The sequence below is a fragment of the Mytilus trossulus genome, chromosome 4 (assembly GCF_036588685.1).
Source record: "Mytilus trossulus isolate FHL-02 chromosome 4, PNRI_Mtr1.1.1.hap1, whole genome shotgun sequence".
In the NCBI taxonomy this organism is placed as follows: domain Eukaryota; kingdom Metazoa; phylum Mollusca; class Bivalvia; order Mytilida; family Mytilidae; genus Mytilus; species Mytilus trossulus.
Window position 1 is genome coordinate 28,092,631 of NC_086376.1, and position 23,208 is coordinate 28,115,838.

Sequence of the window (23,208 nt, forward strand, 5' to 3'; positions counted from 1 at the left end):
TTGATTTTTATTAATATTTGCTTTTTTGGGAGAAAGTTGAACTTTTTCAATTTTGAGTAATTGTATGTTTAAGAGGTAGTTCTTCAGTAAACCACAAACCTATGTGCTCCCATGATCAACTTTTGAAATTTTAAAATAAAACTTTGCATCAACAGGGGCATCATTTGTGTCTCCCAGACACAATAATATCAAAGAAAGTCTCACATTGACTTTGTTATAATACATTTACTTCAGAGTGGAGTGAGAGATATCAGTTGTCTTGTTTTTGTATACCATAGATTTCTGCTCTCATAGGCAATGTTGTATAAAGACATGGCAGAAGTCCTATTAAAGAAATTGTCAATGTTCTACTTTCTTTGACTTCTCAAACGGTCTGCTCGTAGCGTCGTAGGTAGAGAACAAAAAGTCTTCTAACGCACTGTGTTTGCAGTAGCAGTCTTTTTAAATGAGCTACTGTAAAAGTAGCAGAATGAAGCCAATATTTCATTGTCTTAATAAAGCTTATCGATATTTAAGATCATACATAGACAAAACCGACATATGAAAAAAAAAAAAATCTTATTTTAGTTCCATCAGTGGACGATTGCAAGAGGTCTATAGCTGGATATGACTACCAAGGACAACTAAACACAACTATTGGAGGATTTACTTGTCAGATGTGGTCTTCAGATCAGCCTCATTCTCATAGCAAACACGATCAACCGGAGAATTTCTGTCGTAATCCAGACAAAGATGAAAAACCGTGGTGCTATACGACTACTTCCAGCAAGCGATATGACTTCTGTGACGTTCCATTCTGTAGTAAGTACTAATATACCCAGCATTCAAAGGACGTAACGTTCTTTTCACTTCTGTCTCGAGTGTCCTTCACTCTTTTACGATGAAGTACAAATTATAAATGGAGATTTGATTTTAATGATTTCCTTTTATTATATGAAGAGTTATTCATATGTTACTTAACGTTGGAAAAAAATCAAGATTTAGTTAATTTACAATTATAAACAGGAATCAGTATGCCAAATGTATAAATATTGGAATTGAGAAAAGTTTGCTGTTACCGGAGGGTCTCAAATAGATCACTGCAACATGCATATGATCTCATTTAAGAATAGCATAAACAAAACAAAAAATAATAAATATTATTCAGTTTACATAGATTGGCTAGCATAGGCTTCTTTTTGGTGTGCTCGGCGTGACGAATTACGTTGAATAACGAAATACTTGGCGTCCGTCCGTCCATGCGGCTGCAAGTCCTGTCTTGTTGGTGCTATCACATGTACAATTTTTACAAGATTTTGTTGATACTTATAGCAAAGGTTTATACTAGCAAGGTCTCAGACAAGTTGGAAAATTAGTCCAAATATCAACTATTTTTTAGATGATATCCCCTGAAAATAGTTTTAATCGTATGAAAAATTTCATTGTTAGCGCTGTCATGTGTATATTTTTTGCCAGTATTTTATCAAGATTTATATAATCAATGTCTAGGACGAGTTATAAAATCATTGTCCATCATAGAGTTTTAAAAAAGTTGTGCCCCTTAGAAATATTAGCTATATTGCATTGTAATTGTTCATAAGCCGTCATTAGTATATTATATTTGTAAAAAAAAATAAAAAAAAAAAATAGTTTTCTGTTATTGCCTTGAAATTATAAATTATGTACATCGCAGGAAGATTGAAACTCTGTCCTTTTATAAAAATGAAAATAATTTTGTTTGCTTAACAAAAAAAGTTTAATTGCAGCGGGTCAATTAAAAATATGTATCAAACTTCTTTTCCAGCAACGCCTGCCAAACAGTGCCTTCAATCAGATAATGGTATTGAATACTATGGTAATGTTCGTCAAACAGAAGATGGTATTCCGTGTCAAAAATGGGCTGATCAAACACCACACTCTCACTCATATACTTATATTAGCGATCAAGAGGACTTCTGTAGAAATCCAGGAGCTGGCGAGAAAAAACCTTGGTGTTATACAACCGATTCTGATAAAAGATGGGATTACTGTGACATTCCTTTCTGTTAACATGGAACTACACAAATGTATACTTGATATGGACTAAATGTTTGCTATAATTTAACTAACAATCAAATTCTTACTATCATCTATATGAGAAAAGATACAGAATAATCGCCTCTCTGCTCACAGACTACTTGTACTTGTACTCTATTCTTTTTATCATTAAAGTAATGTGTTGAATTTCTGTTTTATAGTATTACAGTTTAAAAAAAAGAAAGATGTATGCGCCTAGTAATCCCAAATCAGAAATGAGTAAGAGAGGTTTTAAGCAATGCCACACAAGAATGCATTCTCTGGATTTTTCTGCTAGAAAGGACAATCAATGCACACACATTGACGCAATCTTCAATTTACCAATGATTAAATAAAATCAGTTATGATATTTGATAGATAAATGATTTTTTGGGGAACTGCTCACTAGAAGTATAGGTATTAAAAACATATACAATATTGAAAACTCTGTAAAGTAATATGATTTTCTTAAATTGATACACTCTATATTGAATATTCCACTGGTAAAAAATGAAATCGTCAAATAAAAGAGTAAAAAAGTATACTCGTATTATAAACCTCTCCGTTGAAGAAGAAAAAAAAGACCAACAATATACTTACTCAAAAGTTTACACTTAAACATTTACCTTGAAGACAAAAAGAAACAAAAACACAATTGACACTTTAATGTCGGTCTTATATAGATAATGGGTGTCCATAAACTCAATTGTGCCTTGTTCAGATATTGACTGACTTATCACATTCTCCATTAAACTTTGGATTAAGATGTTAACGGTCAGAAGGAAGTCTGCTTTATGTCTAGCTCTTTTTCTAACAATCAACCAAAATGTAGCGATGTAAAACATATTAGGAGAACAACAAAGGACAGGAAGTATAGACTAGCACAGACAAAGAGATGATTTTGGGAGCTAACAGGCACTGATACATGTAAACCTAACATCGTGTCAATGATTCTTTACTTGTTTAGCGCATAGAGAATGTGGCTACTCAAGGAACTAACTGATTTAACGTGCAAGGTCATATATTCGTACTGTCTGTGTATTTTTAAAATAGATATCCCTACCTGTTAGGACTGAAAAAATATGTCTTTCTAAGACAAAGTGAAGATGACGCAGATAACATTTGTAAACAAAAGTTAAACTAATTCCCGCAACTGAATTTCAAGTGGTCACCCATCTGATGGCGTAATGAAACTCATAAGTTATTGAATAAACAAGGAATGGAGGATTGGATTGACAGTAAATTAAAATATGACGAAGTCAGTAATTCTCAAAAAGTTCAAGCCACCTTGCCATAACGATCTACTGGTTTAGCAACAGCTTTTTTTAAACAGAGACCACTAATGAGACCATTATAAGATACAGACGCCCTGGGAAATCGTATCAACAGAGGGATATAAAAAGTTGCACAGTTCTTATCTCTCTCTTTGTCTTATTCCATATGAAATTATTGACACCGTATATAACCTATTAGATAACTAGCACACTGAGCAACTATTTTTCTTACCGACTATCGTAACATAACCAAAGCGCTTAAAAAATGAATTTTTGTGTAGGGCCAGCTTGAGTTGTTGGTTTTTTTTCTCTCGCTGTATTGAAGATCCATTAGTTTCATTCGGCTGTTTTCTGCTCTTTGGTTTGGTTGTTGTCTCTTTGATTAATTCCCCATATCCATTATCAATTTTATAAAGAATCAATATATATTCCCAATACGTAGATGCTGAAGTGTTTGTATCCATCATTTCCGTTCAAACAGACAGATGTTATCAACATTGTCATCGAAATTTTTCGAAAAAAGTATATACAAACTTTTTTTTTAAATAAAGGATAGTGCTTCCAAGAGGAAAGCCTTATTTCCTTGGACATAATACCACCATCTCAAAAAGAAAATATGTTTTTAATAAACAATCATACATTTTCAAGTCAATTTTCCTTAACTTCATACTTGTTTTGTTACAAAGTATGATTTGCACCAGCGAATGTGTCTGTGTTGGCAATTTTATGAGACAAAGTTCAATCGATCTTAGCATAAAAACTCGTATAAACATCGTACACGTAACTCTTTCTGTATAAAATGTTACTGAAAAGATCTTACTTGATTTTTTAAATAAATAAGTTGACAGATTGATAAACTACATTTCCCCTAAATTGAACGTCCAGGAGCAACTATTTCATGCATACTCGGTATGAGAAACCATTACTTTAGTAATAATAGGTATGTTCTACAAGGTATAGCAAAAAGGATTGCAGGTTGGAAGTCTGTCCGTACGATGATATATGTGTTATATATATTATATACCAATACTGAGATGAGGTAGTGTTGTAAGTTAGAAAACTTAAAAGCAAGGGACCAATGGGCGAGAGAAAAAAATTAGACAAGAAGGAATAACTATCAATAGATGATTTCTTGCAATTACTGAAACCAAGCCAGTTTGAACTATAAATAAACATATCTTCCGTGTCAATAATATTAAGAAGTGAATAGTTATATATATCGAAAGGGTAAAACGTGTGTCATAATCTGCATAAAACTGCAACAACGAAAAACATGATTCAATACTCAAATGTATTATTTCTATAATAAATATTCTTTGTGAAACTACATACTGCATCAGTTGTTACACTAACAGGACATGCAATAAAAGAGTCAACACATTGTTTTTTATTTTCTTTTTGTTGTTTCATTTAAGACTATCAAGTAGTTAGTATTCCAATGCGAACTTTCTTCCCAATTTTCCAAACATGAAATGATTGAGACAGCAAATTACATTGTTTTAGTTAAACCAGACTTTACTGATATATAGTAATAAAAGGTGAAAACGGAAGAATAAACACCTTCATATAGAAGTAAAAAAAAATGGTCGCACTTCCAGATAGAAAGCTCAAACCATTTAATCCCGGATATGAAAACATACCGTCTCACACTGTGATATCGGTTGCTGTATACAGAGAATACATCATTCAGGCAACGTCACCAACTGAAGAAGAATTAAGGAAATACAATATCTTGATAAGATCGAGGGACAGAATTGAAAGGTAGAAATATTTTAGTACTGCTATAGTGTATAGGTAACTGGTTTGATATGAGATTAATATCACTCAAAATACAATTATAACGAAACATAAATACTAGTCTTGCACAAAGTAAGCAAGTAAGCATGAAACGACGATCACTCAATTACAGGATTTCAATAAGTTTATTAGCGGTCATACATATCCTAACTTTAGACCGTGGTAAAAACAGTAAAAGTAAGATTCAGCTGTTGTTTAATTTTTGATTCATGCGATCGGCACGATGCACAACATAACAAATAAAAATAACACACAAACAGCACCATGCAATAGAATATTATCGGAGTTACTGATAACTAGGTCGAAGCAGATTTCATTTAAAAGATATACTCTCTTTTTGGGACTTGATTATTTGTATTTCTCCTGTAAGACATGTGTTGCTGTCAAATCTGTAATATAAAAAATATATTCAAAGATGTTTGAAAAAAATACAAACATGTAACTTGTTGTAGACTTAAACTTGAAAGTTGAAACTTCTTACGAAAACACGAAATCTTTATCGGCGAGGCCAGTTTTTTGTTGTCTGTACTGTATTTTTATCACACAGTGTTTTCTTTTTAGCGGTATTTCAACACTTTCATATAAGCAAGAGGTTTGGTCAGGTTCAATTCTCTATATTTTATTAAAATGTCATGCACAAAGACAGGAATATGGCAGTTGTTATCTACAGTCTGTTTAAGTGTTTCTAGTTTCTCAATTTTGTAGACTAGTAGATTAAGCCGTTGATTTCCTGTTTTAATGGTTGTCCATCAGTCATGTTTGGGGCCCTTTATAGCTTGCTGTTCTTTGTGCTCTAAGGCCGAACTTTGACCTATAATGGATCACGTTTAACAAATTGTGACTTGGATGGAGAGTTGTCGCATAGGCATTCATACAACATTTTCTTATATCTATATATGTTTGCATTTGCTCTTGTTGTAGTACAGTGTTTCCGTTGTTCTGTTGTTTTCCTCTTTTTGTTGATGTGTTTCCTTCGGTTTTAGTATGTTACCCTGATTAGTGTTTGCTAAATCGAAACATAACTGTTAAACAGCAGTATACTACTTTTGCATTTATATTTATGTTAATCAATAGTTTAACACACTTTGTCGTGTATTCCTTTTATTTATATTTTTCTGTTGATCATAAAATTTCATTATCTGACTTGTCTTTTTAAAGCTTTGCGTTAATATGGTTTCGAAGATGTTCTATTCTAGTCTCTTGATCAAGAAGATGTTATGACAAATTATAATATGACGTGCTTCTTTCGCTTTGGGAATAAACCCATGCTCTGAATACAATAAATAAATTTTGCACATGCGTACATTGACTACTGCAGACTAATGAACTTTATCAAATTGGCATGCAAGTAATATATTTCATCAATTTAAAACACTTTCAAACTCTTAAATGGTGCACATGTTGTTACTTATTCATTTTTTATGACTGTAATGTGTTGAAATTCGAAATTGACATATTTGACCTAGATATGATGGTGGCTGTTCAAAACTCATCCCTTTGAAAAATCACATTGCCAGTTGTTTACTTGTTTACAAACAAAAAAGGGAGGTTTATGAAAGAGCCTACACAAACGCTCTACGCTTATACACATCGGACATAGAAATTAATTGTCCTAATCAGAATCGAAATAATTGATGTAAGGCAATATTTAGTAGTGTTATTGTAGCCCTCACTATCGCTAGGGCAAAAATAATCGCGAATATTATGCCTATGCCTATCCGTGTTTAAACTGCAATAAAGTATAGCTTGTATCAACTACTTTTATTTCTTAAATGGAATTCATCAATAAACATATCAAACTTATTTTACAGTGAAATAGAAAAAATATTTCACGAATCAATGCATTTTCAGTTACTTTCATTTGATTAATTCCTAATATATTGCTTCTTTTAAGAATTTTATAGAGGTTTAAAGCGATGCCCGAAGCACATCATATATAAAGCGCGGAGGCGCTTCATATTAAAAATGATCAACGCTTAAATAACCATATAAAATTATAAGAAAAATTAATCAATACTTATTATTACTACATTATTATGCTACAACCATGAAATTAACAGTTATATCTAGCTTAAAAAAGTTTTTGTTTGTTTTACAACAAATGATTTTTTAACAGTGTCACTGATATCAGTTGCAGTCACAGCTGTAATATTTTATACGGAAATAGAATATGATATTGAAATATTTGGCATTATTACCAGCCAATCAAAATAAAGGTTTTAAATGGATCATCATGTTATGTAACAACATGGTAAACTTAACATCCTGATATATCACAATACACTGTTTGTCGAGTGTTGATTCCACTAATCTGTCTAATTATTTTAATATAAAAAAGAACAACCATATGTAAAAGACACCACTATTCCTAGAACAATGCAGTCCTCCATATTATTCAGCATTTTGATCGTCACCTTAATTACAAACTGTACATCTTGGTTGAATCCTAATTCTAACGGTAAGTAGGATTATTTGTTTATGTTGCGCAGCATTTTGTTTGTTTGCGAATTAACAATTTATGTTGATAAAATTTGTATTCCCATACTTTTACACTCTTATTCATTAATTATACGTTTATATACAAATGGGAATTATCGCTAAGATATAGACATTGATATTATAATGAACTTCAACTTTTCAAAAACTGAATAGTAAACACTGAATTTTAGAGAATACCAACAAATTTTTTTACTTGAATTCAAACTGGAAAGAGGACATATTCGTCGGCACGGCGGGTATTTTGCACTTCATCACCTTATGACTGTAAACGATAGACCATCTCATCATAAAGTTCCTAATCTCACTCTTAATCTAACTCGGACGAGGATAAGTGACCGGGTCGAACAAAGACGATTCAATTTGCATTTATAAAACAGAGACAACATTCCTCTCTGACTTCGAATTCCAACTTACAAAATATATCTTTACATTATCATATTTATAAATCAAACTGGTTCAGTTGTACTTTGGTATTATTCCACCGACCCTAAGACACGATGGTAATAGTGTATTGTCCCTTTTTGTAGTTAGTATGACTTTTTGTTTACAAAAAGTTTACAGTTAGTAAACAAAATCTGGAAAATCTGCATTTTCAAAGAAGTACAATTTGTAGTTATATTTTTTGTCTATGTTTGTTTATAGCAAGAACACGTTATCATTCGATATTTCAGGTTTTGTGAATTTTTTGGTTTTTGTATTTTGACGTTTATGAACTTTATCCAAATATCATATGAATAATATTCCTTTGTAGCTTTCATACTTCAAAATATATAGTTGATTGGAAATTACTTAACTAGGTCTATAAATGTATTAAACATGGTAAAACTAAGCGGAAATAAACATTTATCGATTTTCATTGCTAGTTCTCAAAAGTTATTCTGCTGAATTTTGTTTAAAAATATAAGTGATATCTTGAAAAATTCTGAGTTATCAAAACAATAATCAAAGCGTTTATTGTTTTCGCGTTGTCTGTTTAGACCATTTATTGGAATTGGAAATTGACACAGGGAAGATGTCAATACAGTTTAATTGATACATGTGATACGAACGAAAAAGTACAATGTTATAGCCTGCCGCCGCCTAAACGTTACAATACTTTTATAGTTTTGATCATTTGTTCACTCTTTTTATCAACCTATATGAGTTTCCACGGAACAAGTGACCAAATGTATACTATACGTTTATTAACCTGTAGCGTTGATTTGACTATATCCCTGGGTTATTTAAGCAACATGTATATATTTTTTGAGAATCGGATGCATTTCAATAAATAGTTAATTTAAATTAAGTTCAAAAAATTTGCAACTTAGGTGAACGAAAAAAAAATTAAAAAAAATATCAGTAAACACGATAGACCTTTTTATGGAAGTAATCTGTTTTAGTCATCTGTCCTACATTTGAGAATAATCAGACCATTAAGGGAACAATTATCTGGCAGTTATAAAAAAAATACTAGTAGAATAAACTTTGTCTTCAAAAATAATTTGTATTTGAATTCATTATTATTGCAGTTAAGGAGAAAGGATGTAAGAAGACAGCTCAAGGTACTGAGTACAAAGGAATGATCAGTAACACTATAAGCAACAGGAACTGTCAGAGTTGGAGGTTGAATTATCCTCATCGTCACCGATATCATTATCCAGATGTAAACTATTGTCGTAATCCAGACGGTTCATCTGCACCTTGGTGTTATACCACTGACCCCAAGAAACGATGGGAATATTGTAATGTCCCCTATTGTTGTGAGTACTACGATATTTTTATATAACACATACAATCAATATCATCAAGAAAATTTGCATGTTTTGAGAATAAGATTTTGTGATTCAATTCCGATGACCGATCTTTCAGATGGTTATTCATGTTTAATTTTTGTCGAAGTCTATATATGGCAACATCAAGTAATCATTGGATATATCAGGTTTTGATGAATGCTTTTTTTTTTATAAACAATGTCATAATATCTGGACCTGTTGTAGCACATATTCTCTACCATTTACTCCGTTTGCATTTGACACTTTTAATATGAAGGAATTTCTGTTTCATAACATATGTGTCATCTCATTTTGAATGATGTATGAAATAAACACGAAAAAAACACAAATTTTAACATGACGCCATCTAGACGTACATGCACTTTAAGGAATTTTCACAGAACGATTGATAACAATGACCTCCTTTTTTCAAATAAGTGAAAACAGAAATGTTTATGGCAATACAATATACATTTTTAACAATGTTGTATGTACAGATTTGCGTGAAAACAAATGTATACGTTTTGACTTTTATTATCATACATTTTTTTTACATTTAAAGACCTTTTTGTTTTCCTTTTGTTATATATTTGTTTGACTACTGTATCCCTATTCTTGACATGCTTACCTATTATGTCTTTGGTTTTTTTCACACATTGTTGTATTTTTTATGGTAATGTATGTGACTGTCATACAAGAGAGAAGATTAGCTATCTATAAAACAATGTTTGATTCATCAATTTCTAATTAGAATATGTCTGTACAAAATCAAACATATGACAGAAATTATTCATTCGTTTGATGAGTTTTAGCTTTTGGTTTTGCCATTTGATAAAGGAACTTTACGTTTAGAATTTTCTTCGGAGTTTTTTTTTTTTCTTTTTCTTTTTTCATATGACAGGTATCTAAAGGCAACATGTATCACATTTCTAGTTTCACGGAGGGGTATACTCAGATATAGTTCAATGGGCTCCAAATGCATATAAAAGTTCAACAAATGTTGTCCACTGTACGATTACATATACTTTGCCATAAGTACAAAACATGAATGGATAATTACAAAAACGCGTAAAATTGTCTAGGGAAGTAATCTTCTTTTATTTGACCATAAATATGTGAAAAGTAAGAAACTCAAGAAATTTTTCATTAAAATTATTTATATTTGATTTGTATTATTATGCAGTTAAAAAGGAGAAAGGATGTAAGAAGACAGCTCAGGGCTCTGAGTATAAAGGAATGATCAGCACCACCATTAGCCACAGGGACTGTCAAAGTTGGAAGTTGAATTCTCCTCATCATCACCGATATCATTATCTAGATGAAAACTATTGTCGCAATCCAGACAGTTCAACTGCACCGTGGTGTTATACCACTGACCCCAAGAAACGATGGGATTATTGTAAGGTACCTTATTGCAGTGAGTACAACATTCTGTTTAACATTAAGTTTACGAACAAATTAATTTGAAAAATCGGTAGTTTAAAAGACCTAGATTTTGTGATATATTTCGACGACTAATTTGTCAGATGGTAATTTATAACAGTTTTTTGTGTATGTCTGCTTAGGACAACGTATACTATATCATTCGACATATCCGGTTTTGAAGATTTTTTCTAGGCATTTAGAAGTAATAGAACTTTATCCGAATATGACATTGATAAAATTCCTATGTAGCTTTTATACTTCAAGAGGTAGTATGCATCCTTGAATTTGTATACATATTTGTGTAGAAGCCAACTGAAGGACATCTCCAGGTGCGGGAGTTTCTCGATGCATTGAAGAACCATTGGTGGCCTTCGGCTGTTGTCTGCTCTATGGTCGGGCTGTTGTCTCTTTTACACATTCCCCATTTCCATTCTCAATTTTATACAGATAACTGTTTCTAAATTAGGTGTAATTTAATGTTGTTTTCAATGCGTGTCTTTTGTTTATAACTTTTGATTTATTTCACTTGACTGGGCAGAGTTTTGGCGCTTCGCTTATCATGGACTATCTATAGATAAGTGTTTTGGGATAAACTCATCAATGAAGTGTCCAGTTATGGTCATTGATCCTGTTAAAAATGTAAACACTATTCATGTATGTGTATTGGAAATTTAAAGAGAGACACAGCCGTTGACAGCCGTTTATTGTATTGTAAAACGGAGTTTATAAACGTGATATAATTGCCAAAGTTTGGAAATTGTGGCTATAAAAGTATCATAACTATAACTTTTTGATTTTCTTGTTTTCACCCTTGTATTCCGAAAGGGGGGAGTTGGATAACTTGCAAATGGTACTTAGATCTTATTGATTTCATTTATAGTACAACAATAATAATTTTCCTCAAAGAATTTAATCCATGTATATTAATAATGTAACATATATTAATATTAATCTAACAATTATATATTTGTTTAATTGGCATAATACAATAGCCAATACTTTTTATTTTTATTTTATATCATTCTATTCCTTCCATATCATATACTGCTTCTTTGCAAAATTCATTTAGTGAAACTGGTAGGACATTAAAAATCAATAATTATTATATAACGACAATAATCCGTACCCTACACATGTTCCAATAGACTGTACTTTTCAAATTAAAAAGCAAGCTCCACCCGATCAGTTGAAAAAACATTTTTTTTTCATCAAACTTATTATATATAAACAATTGTCTGATAAAAAGGTATAACGCTAACCACCTTTTCTTTTAACATACATTTTATACATTTATAGCCGTTTTAATTGGTTTGGTTGACGTTATTCCTGGGGATATAAAATTTACATGGTTTTTGTTGGAGGGGGGGAGATAATCAGATACAGTTTAAAGAATTCACAATGCATACAAAAAAAAACAAGTTCAACAAATTTTGACAAAATGATCAATAACGTGTACTTTGCCATACGTACAAAACATAAATAGATAATCACAAAACACATGTAAGTTTACAAGGGCAGAAATACTCTTTTTAGTCCTTTGACTAAAGTCTAGATAAAAAAAAAGAAACTTCAGGAAACAATTACCTGGAAATTAATAAAAATTAGTAATAGAAAAAATATATCTTTAAACTTATTCATACTTGAATTTATTATTATTGTAGTTAAACAGAAAGGATGTAAGAAGACAGCGCAGGGGTTTGAGTATAAGGGAATGATCAGTACCACAATCAGCAACAGGGACTGTCAGACTTGGAAGTTGAATACTCCTCATCATCACCGATTTCATAATCAAGATGAAAACTACTGTCGTAATCCAGACGGTTCAGCTGTACCTTGGTGTTACACTACTGACCATAAAAAGCGATGGGAATATTGTAATGTCCCTTTTTGTAATTAGTACAACATAATTGTGTTACCCAGAAATGACAATAACTATGATTTAGAAGATCTGCATTTTCAAATATTTTGATTGGTGTTGTTTAATCTCTGTGGACGACTTTGTCGCATATCAATTGCTTGATTTGCAAATTACTAAATATGATTTTGAATAAAAGAGTTGTTTCGTAAATTTTGTTTTTAGTATTATATATTAAAACATGTTCAAACTGAGGCATGTCATACCATGGGTATATTTATAGCATAAGTGTGTATGTATACTGAACAAAATCATCAGTGAATCAAATTATTGCACTCTTCCATTCCTAGATCGTCAGCAATTTGTCAATTTTCACATATGTGTTAACATATATGTATAATTACATGCTTTCAGTTTTATTTTTCACTGAAATGTCTTTCCTTGAGAAGCAGAATGCACCTATATTGGTCTTTTATAGCCGTAATTTTTCGTTTTCTTTTTTTATAATAATTTGTTTGGTGTAGGATTTTATACTCCTCAGTAAATTTCTTTTTTTAGGACCAAACTAAGATAAAATAAGACATTGGATTTATAATCATATTGACATTTCAATATGCGTCATGAAACATCTTGGTGCATTAACATCATACAAAGGAAACTAGAAAGCTGAGGGTTATTCCATTTCTTGAATACTTAATAATCAATTTTGCGGTAGATGTTATTTTATGTTATATAGCGTTGCATTAACTGATAATAATGATTTCAGAAATTCAATATGTCGGTTAACTTCTTACCAATGACATACCAATTATGCATTTGAAGGTAAATAGTATCCAATGCATGAAAATCGTTCATCTATCGTGACCCTTATACATGTTTCCCAGTAAACGAGACATTGCTTTATATTAAGAACTGTATGCTATATTAGGTTTAGAGTATATCCGGATAGTCCTATGATTTAAAATTGGAAAAATAAGAATATAACATTTTATTCTATATTCAAACATCAAAAGTTGTAAAACACAGAATTTGCAAATAAACAAATTAATTTGATTCGAGAGCTTAAATTACACTGATGGTTTCGTCTGAATGGGTACCAGACGCCCAGTTGTCAGGACTTAGGCTTTCTCGCCCACAAGGAGAGATAGCCAAAGCTACAAATAACCAAAATAGTTGGCAGTTTTTTTTTTATTATACTGTTTTGCTTTGTTGACTTGGTATTTCAGCTTATTTGTTTCAAGTGCAATGGTCGAGTCTTGAAGGAATCAGTCTGTGAGAGTCCTAATCATGCACTTATTTCATTGGTTATATAGCGAATCATACATTCTTTCCAGTACTTAGTTGTCTTAAGTTCATGCTGTTTCTTATTTCTTATTTATAAATTTTGATGTAAATGTCTTTTGGTTTTGCGAGTCTTTGTTTTACTTCTTGGTTTTGATTGATATTATCTGAGTATGAATGGTATTACTCATGGACAAATCTTTATTTTTATTATAGATCTCGTTTCCGTCTCATACGTCTTACTGCAGCAATATTTAGAAGTAAACTAGTAAAATAAAATAAAATCCACAGAAATATTAATCTATAACTATACAATGACATTAGTATCCTTGTGTTAAGATATTTTTAACAACATACATGTGCATATTGCGACAATAGAAAACTGTATACTCGACAAAATAAAATTAACGTATCATTTTCATTAAAAAAAATCAATGTCGTTAAAAGAAAGAAAATCATTTTCGTAAGAACGCATGGTGATTGATTTTAATCTGTCTCTGCAATGAATTCTCCTGACATTTTTCGTTAAAGGAAATCCAAGCAACTAATAAAATTAGAATACGACTGAGTTTGTTTGAAAATAAATATTAGAAATCATTGCAAGATAGTAACGTTTTCAAGATCTTTATCTTCATAGCAACTCCTTTTACAACGTTTTTTGCATTTTGCAATCATCATAAAGGGTCTGATAATTAGATTGAGAGGGGCTGGAACTCTGGTACGGTAATCCATAATGACAGCATATCTCCAATATCTCCATAATCTCTCAAAACTAGCTTGCCAATCTCAAAACGGTAACTACCAAAAATTGAATAGTTTGGATTTATAAACCGATTATTGTGTGAAATTTGAATTTGTTAGAAGTGATATGAATTAATTCTATTAGGAAGTATGATACTCTCTACCTTTGATTTAGAATAATGGTTGTAAAAGAGGGACGAAAGATACCAAAGGGACAGTCAAACTCATAAATCTAAAAAAAAAGTGACAACGACATCAGGGATTGGCACGATTATTGACAAATGTAATCGATTAATAATCGATTACATGAAGGATTTTTGTGCAATCGATTAATATTCGATTACACTTATTTTTGTATGTAATCGATTACAATCGATTACTTTATCAAAAGTAATTACATTACTTTTCGATTACTGTCGATTACACGCTTTAAAATAATGAACAAAGTTTAAACACAACTATGTTGCTCAACTTATTAAGAGTGGAAATTTAGAGCATTACAAAAACAGCTTTAAAAGCATGGTTAATAAAATGTTATTTTGACAGTTGTCTCTAGATGGAAGCTCTTTTAGAGGGTTTAAACTATTTAAAAATCTTAAGTGAGTGATGATCAACATGAGAACATGCATATGCAAACCCTGCATCAATTGCTTCTTAATATTGCAGTTAATTTTCTCAATGGTTTGCAAAGTTTTTCTGTTATACTGACTTCAGTTAGATATATTAACTTATTATTATCAGATATATTTGAATAAAATTCAATCTTGGCAATGAGAGAGGTTTCCAACCTCTGAAAAAATATATATATAAAAAATTAAATAAACATGTTAAAAGATAATTTATAATAACATGAATGCATTCATCCCTTTGTTTGGATAATCCCCCTAAGTACACCTAATAAAACTGTCAATGTAGAGTAATTTATAACCTAGGGGCACGCATAGTGAATAAATCTGGTTTACTCCTGGTTTGCCCACTTTTAATTCTACCAATTTTCTAATAGCAAAGAAAGCAAAAAAGACAAAAGGTTTAATGAGCATACAATTGTATAGTCTGTTCCAACTTAGGTATATTGTTTATCAGTGTTTTCTTACTATATTTACATATTTTTTATTATGATTTTTAAAGAGATTATAAATAAATCAAATAGATTTTCTCTCAATAATTTGATATCAATTCAATATTTACATTTAACATACAACTAAAGACGAAACAATGGCATTCAGTATAAAGAAAAGTGTCTTCACAATTTATTAGTTTCTGAATGATTTTCATGATATAAATACTGCAATACAAATTATCTTTGTTCGAAAACATAATTTAAAAAATGAATGAATCACAGTTGATAAATGCATTACATTGGGAATAAATAGTTTACACAACATAGGTTTCTGACACAGAATGAATGTGGTCTAAGAACTTAAACTTCAAAACTTAAAATTTTTGAAATGGACATTTACTTGTACCTATTATGGTCAAATATCCAAAATTTAAATACATGGTTAGATTCAGCATATCATTGAACCTCAAGAATTTAATTTTAGATGAAATCAAATAATGTTCAATTTTAGAGCCTTTAGACCTCAATGTGAACCAATAGACCACTTTCGAGTTCATCTGTCACCGGAAAAAAACTCGCCAATTATACGCGCCTTTATCACCGTCATTTGTGCGTTTAGGGGCGCCGTCACTTCCATTCCAATGTTGAGCGAGTGGTTGGAAAACTATAATTCTATATTGTACGAATTATTCGGCTAATTGAATTCTCAAAATTGACAATCAACACTGCTGTCATTAGGGAATTGTCAGTAAGTACCTACAGAGCAACCATTATTTCTAGTTTATCCTGCACAAAGACGATCACTAAGACGCTTGATGAACGTAAATAGTGCAGGGATACAGGCGACCCCCTCTATCTGGTAAATGACGTCACAAAGGCGTACATAATTGACGAGTTTTTGCCGGTGACGGATGAACTCGAAAGTGGTCTATTTGATAACCGGGCCCAAATATTAAAAATCTAAATACATGGTTTAATTCAGCAGATTGAAGAACCCCATATATTCAATTATTGTTGAAATCAAACAAACTTTAATTTTGGACCCGGATTTAGACCAGCTTGAAAACTGGGCCCATAATAAAAAAATCTAAGTACATGTTTAGATTCCGCATATCAAAGAACCCCCGGAATTCATTTTTTGATGAACTCAAATAAAGTTTAATTTTTTACCCTTTCGGACTCTAATTCCTAAACTGTTAAGACCAAAACTCCTTAAATCCATCCCAACCTTCTTTTTGTGGTCATAAACCTTGTGTTAAAATTTCATAGATTTCTATTTACTTATGAATACTAAAGTTATTGTGCAAAAAACAAGAAAAATGCTTATTTGGGACCTTTTTTGGGCCACTAATTCCTAAACTGTAGGAACCAAAACTCCCAAAATCAATCCCAATCTTCCTTTTGTGTTCATAAACCTTATATTAAAATTTCATAGATTTCAGTTTATTTATACTAAAGTTATTGTGCGAAAACCAAGAAAAATGCTTATTTGGGCCCTTTGTGGCCCCTAATTCCTAAAGTGAATGAAGTTGTTACTGAGGTTGTTAAGCGATGTATCCTTACTAAGCTGCTGATTTTTTTGTTCTATAAAAATAAGAACATGCTACCTTTATGCTCAGATACAGATTTACAGTTCAAATTGTGCATTTGTTAAGCGCTGCAGTTGCATTTATATTCTATTTGTTACGACTAATATTGGATATTTTTTAATATTAAATTCAGTACAGTGTATTTATTTAATTGATAAAAAAATATATATTAATCTTAATTCATTATTTTTTTAGAATGTAACAATAATTTAAACTTTTTGTTGATAAGTTGTAAAAGTAATACACATTTTTGTTTATTTATATTTGTCAATTTCAATACATTGTCCTACAAAAACTATATCAAATTAAAAATATCTTTGCACAATTTTCTTGAGTTAATAGCAGAATAAAGTATCTTTAATTAAAATAAATACAGGTTACTTAAGACATGTAAGAGGTATATTGTCAAATTCTACACATTTTTCTGCTCAAATATATTAAAATAAACAATATTTTCGCACATTTTCAATGATTTAATAGCGAAATATTGTATCATGTTTAACATTTTACATGTAAAATAAAAGGAAAAAATTATGACTTATTTCAGAAATAAACTATAATTGTTAAAACAACAATTACCCCTATGTTTACATATGCATGTAATTAAAAGTGGGCAAACCAGGATGACACCATAAATCTCTCACTTATAATTAATTAGACTTAATTGATATCAAAACAAAGTCTGTATCTCCTTGATTAGAAGTCTTTGATCATCTCATTGGTAAAAACAAGAAGATTGTTTAAATTTCAAAATCATAAACAATATGATTTTAGTGGCAAAATTTGAAAACATGTATCTATTTCATAATAAAAATTTCAATAGATATAGGAAGATGTGGTGTGAGTGCCAATGAGACAACTCTCCATCCAAATAAAAATTTAAAAATTAAACCATTATAGGTTAAAGTACGGCCTTCAACACGGAGCCTTGGCTCACACCGAACAACAAGCTATAAAGGGCCCCAAAATTACTAGTGTAAAACCATTCAAACGGGAAAACCAACGGTCTAATCTATATAAACAAAACGAGAAACGAGAAACACGTATATAGTACATAAACAAACGACAACTACTGTACATCAGATTCCTGACTTAGGACAGGTGCAAACATTTGCAGCGGGATTAAACGTTTTAATGGGCCCAAACCTTCTCCCTTTTTCTGAAACAATAGCATAACATCACAACATATAAAAACATACGATAAAATATCAATTGGCAGACTTAACTCAATCAAAAAACGTATGATTACACAATGAACGAATAAATTTGATCTGCGATATCTGAATACAAATGCACATTGGTTGATTATAAAAATAAATTTGTATTCTTTCCGTAAGATCTACACTGATTTGTACAACTATCCACTGTTTATGTAAATTTGTCTATACTTTAAAAGCTTACAAATATCTCGTAGCTCATACGAATTCAAATATAAACACTAATATATAACTTTATTTGATGTCATACCATTATGATGAATCAATGGTTATCTATTTTAACATACATTGATTGATTAATTGTTGGTTGCTTTTTGCCGCATTAGCCCTAAAAGGCTATATCGTGGCAATAAGATAAATTGTAACTCTAATTGAAAATTAATCTTTAAGGAATTTTATAACAATTACACTTACTACTTCAATGCAGTCCATATCTGAACTTAAGACTACATGTCTATATTGAATTTATTTTTCTTATTTTTAACTTTTTTGTTTATTATATAGAAGGTCTAGAAGTATTGACAAACATTAAAAGTCTTTTATTTCAAATACAAGAAATATAGTAAATTTTGTAAGAAGATCTGGTTAATCTTATAAACTCTCAAGTAATATTAATACACTCTATTTTATCAGTACAATAAACTGATGAATACATGCAGTTGTCTTTTTTCATTTCAATTACAGCTTTTATTTTATCAAACTAATTTATTACAGTAATCTAAATGTAATCGCAAGTAATCGATGATTACATCGGAATTGTTGCTGTAATCGATTAAATTACGATTACCGAAAATATGGTCGATTACAGATTACTGACGATAACTTGAAAAAATGTAATCAATTACAATCGATTACGATTACAAATTACGATTACCCCATCCCTGAACGCCATGGCTAAAAATGAAAAAGAGAAACAGACAAACAATAGTACACATGACACAACATAGAAAACTAAAGAATAAACCACACGTAACATATGATATCGTTTTACTAAGTCAGGAATATGACAGTTGTTTAATGCGTTCGAACGTTTTGATTTTGCCTGTCTCATTGGCGCTTTCACCAGTACAATTTTACAAACTTTTGATGATACTTAAATATATCATAGGTTTATACTAGTAAGGTCTCGGACAAGTTGGAAAATTTGTCCAGGCATTTATCAACTACCTTTTAGATGATATTCCTCAGACATATTTTTAATCGTATGAAAAATCTCATTGTTAGCTCTGTCATGTGTATATTTTTTGCCAGTATTTTATATTAAGCAATGTCTAGGACGAGTTCAAAAATCATTGCCCATCATATAGATTTAAAAGAGTAATGCCCCTTAGAAATATTAGCTATATTGTATTGTATTTATTCACAAGCCTTATATGATTTTTGTAAAAAAAAAAGAAGTAAAAAGATTGTCTGCAGTTATGCCTAAGATTGGTTATTTTATAAAAATGAGAATAATTTTGTTTCCTTAATGAAAAAGGCTAATTGCAGTGGGCCAATTAAGAATATATATCAAACTTGTTTTTTCAGCAACGCCTGTCAAACAGTGCCTACAATCAGATAATGGCGTCGAATACTATGGTAATAGTCGCCTAACAGAAGATGGTATTCCGTGTCAGAAATGGGCTGATCAAACACCACATTCTCATTCATATACTTATATTACCGACCAAGAGGACTTCTGTAGAAATCCAGGAGCTGGCGAGAAAAAGCCGTGGTGTTATACAACCGATTCTAATAAAAGATGGGATTACTGTGACATTATTACTTTCTGTTAACATGAAACTACACAAATGTAAACTTGATATGGACTAAATGTTTGCTATAATTTAACTAACAATCAAATTCTTACTGTCATCTATCTGAGAAAAGATACAGAATAACCGCCTCTCTGCTCACAGACTACTTGCACTATCTTCTTTTTATCATTTAAGTAATGTGTTGAATTTCTGTTTTATCGTATTAAAGTTTAAAAAAAGAGAATGATGTATGCGCCTAGTGATCCAAAATCAGAAATGAGTAAGAGAGGTTTTAAGCAATGCCACACAAGGATGCATTCTCTGCATTTTTCTGCTAGAAAGGACAAAAATGCACACACATTGACGCAATCTCCAATTTACCAATAGTTAAATAAAATCAGTTATGATATTTGATAGATAAAAGATTTTGGGGGAACTGCTCACTAGAAGTATAGGTATTAAAAACATATACAATATTGAAAACTCTATAAAGTAACATGATTTTTCTTAAATTAATACACTCTATAATGAATATTCCACTGGTAAAAATGAAATCATCAAATAAAAGAGTATATTTTACACGAACCAAAAAGTATACTCCGTTGAAAAAACAACCCCAACAATATGCTTACTCAAAAGTTTACACTTAAACATTTGCCTTGAAGACAAAAAGAAACAAAAACACAATCGACACTTTAATGTAAATTTTATATAGATAAAGGGCGTCCATAAACTCAATCGTGCCTTGTTTAAATATTGACAGACTTATCACATTCTCCTTTAATACTGTGAATTAAGATGTTAACGGTCAGAAGGAAGTCTGCTGTATGTCTAGCTCTTTTTTTTACAAAAATGTAACGATGTAAAACATATTAGGAGAACAACAGAGAACAGGAAGTCTAGACTAGCACAGACAAAGAGATGATTATGGGAGCTAACAGGCACTGCTACATGAAACCTTACTTCGTGTCAATGATTCTTTAACGCATAGACAGTGTGGCTACTCGAGGAACTAACTGAATTAACGTGCATGGTCAGATATCCGTACTGTTTCTGTATTTCAAAAATAGATATTCTTACTTTTTTCCAAGACAGAGTGAAGATGATGTAGATAATATTTGTAAACAAAAGTAAAACTTATTCCCACAACCGAATTTCAAATGGTCCCCCACCTGATGGCGTGATGAAACTCATATGGTTGTTAAAGAACTAGGAATGGAGGATTTGATTGACGATAAAATTAAACATGATGACGTAAGTAATTTTCTCAAAATTGAAACCACATTGCCACTCACTACCAGCCACTGGTTCAGCAGGACCACTAAGGGGACCATTGTATGATACATAAGCCCGGGGAAATCGTATCAATAGGGGGTATAATTAGTTTCACAGTGCGTCTCTCTCTCTCTCTCTCTCTCTCTCTCTCTCTCTCTCCATATGAAGTTACTGACCCCGTATATATCCTATTTAACAAAAAACTAGAACATAGTGAAGCACGTCAAATATAAAGCGCGGAAGCGCCTAATATTAAAAGTGTTTTTCAATACATTGTTAACCATTGTCACGTATAACACTTGTAGTCACAGCTGTAATACTATATACGGAAATAGAATATGATATTGGAATGTTTGACTATTATAATCAGCCAATCAAAATAATCAATTTCAATGGAACATAATTGTATGTACCTATATGGTAAACCTAACATCCTGATATATCATAATACTGTGAAAGTACTTTAATTCGTGGGTATCAATTTTCGTGGTTTGAGCAATATTTTCATATTCGTGGGTTTTAAAATTCGTGGATCTTAGTTTTCTTGAGAAAAAAAAATTGATATAAAAAAAGAAGGTTACAAATAGGCTGGATTGCAAAGTAAACATTGACCCTGTAAATCGTAGTGATAACACTAATTAATCCATGATAAAGTGATCAACGGATTAAATACCATCAAAGGTTTTTATGAGGCCATACACATGTCACCTAAGAAAACAGTAACATAAACAAATGTCATAAACGTAAATTGAATTGTCAAATAGTTCTTCAAAAATCAAGCCCAGCATGAAATTATTATTTCCCATATGTACGAGAACAATGAGGATATAAAATTAACACTTTATCATACTAGCACATCAATACCGAAAATCTGACTTTTATCGACCAAAATATTTTTTATGAGACTTAAAAGATCAATTGTTGTGCAGTTAAGGTTATTAAAGATTAAATGGGTATAATCTTGCATGCGGTTGTAGTTCTGTGACTGCCATTAAAGTATTCTCAGATTTGGCGTTATTCAATATATTCTCCAGATCATATCTGTATTCAAACCTTCTGATGGGGATCTGTCCGTGTCTTGTTTTGGATAATGGGTGTTTTATTTCGTTGGACACTTAAATTCGTGGATAAAGTCATCCACGAAAACAACGAAAATTGGTACCCCACGAATAAAAGTACTTTTACAGTACACTGTTTGTCAAGTGTTGATTTCACTGATCTGTCAAATCATTTGAATATAAAACAAACACCAATATGTAGTAAAGGCACCATTATTCCTAGAACAATGAAGTCCTTCATTTTATTCAGCATTTTGATAGTCAACTTCGTAAGAAAAGGTACATCTTTAAATCATAATAGTGACGGTAAGTAGGACTATTCTTTCATGGTGCGTACCATTTTTGTTTGTTTGCGTATTAACGATTTCTATTTATTTAACTGGTATTCTCATACATTTTCACTTTTTTTTAATAATTGACCGTTTATATAAAAATAGGAATAAGCGTTTAGATATACATACATTTAGACATCTCCGTATGATGGTAGACATTGATATCATAATGAACTTCAACTTTTTTTTTAAATAAGGGCTAACACTAAATTTAAGAGAATACTGAGAAATTGCTAATCTTAGTTTCTAGCTTCAAAGAAATTAGACGAGTCGACACGGTA

At 31.1% G+C, this 23,208-nt stretch overlaps 1 protein-coding gene across 1 annotated transcript in view; it reads left to right on the plus strand.

The window, feature by feature from the left end:
• The window catches only part of LOC134716539 (apolipoprotein(a)-like), an 83,663-nt gene that overhangs the window by 58,106 nt on the left and 2,349 nt on the right, over positions 1 to 23,208 (plus strand). Inside the window, exons 24-32 of the mRNA XM_063579548.1 lie at positions 568 to 801; positions 1,784 to 2,025; positions 2,217 to 2,274; positions 7,444 to 7,563; positions 9,116 to 9,346; positions 10,542 to 10,775; positions 12,445 to 12,679; positions 19,241 to 19,260; positions 20,054 to 20,206. Coding sequence (XP_063435618.1) covers positions 568 to 801; positions 1,784 to 2,025; positions 2,217 to 2,274; positions 7,444 to 7,563; positions 9,116 to 9,346; positions 10,542 to 10,775; positions 12,445 to 12,679; positions 19,241 to 19,260; positions 20,054 to 20,206 — 1,527 coding nt within the window. The remainder of the gene's footprint in view (positions 1 to 567; positions 802 to 1,783; positions 2,026 to 2,216; positions 2,275 to 7,443; positions 7,564 to 9,115; positions 9,347 to 10,541; positions 10,776 to 12,444; positions 12,680 to 19,240; positions 19,261 to 20,053; positions 20,207 to 23,208) is intronic.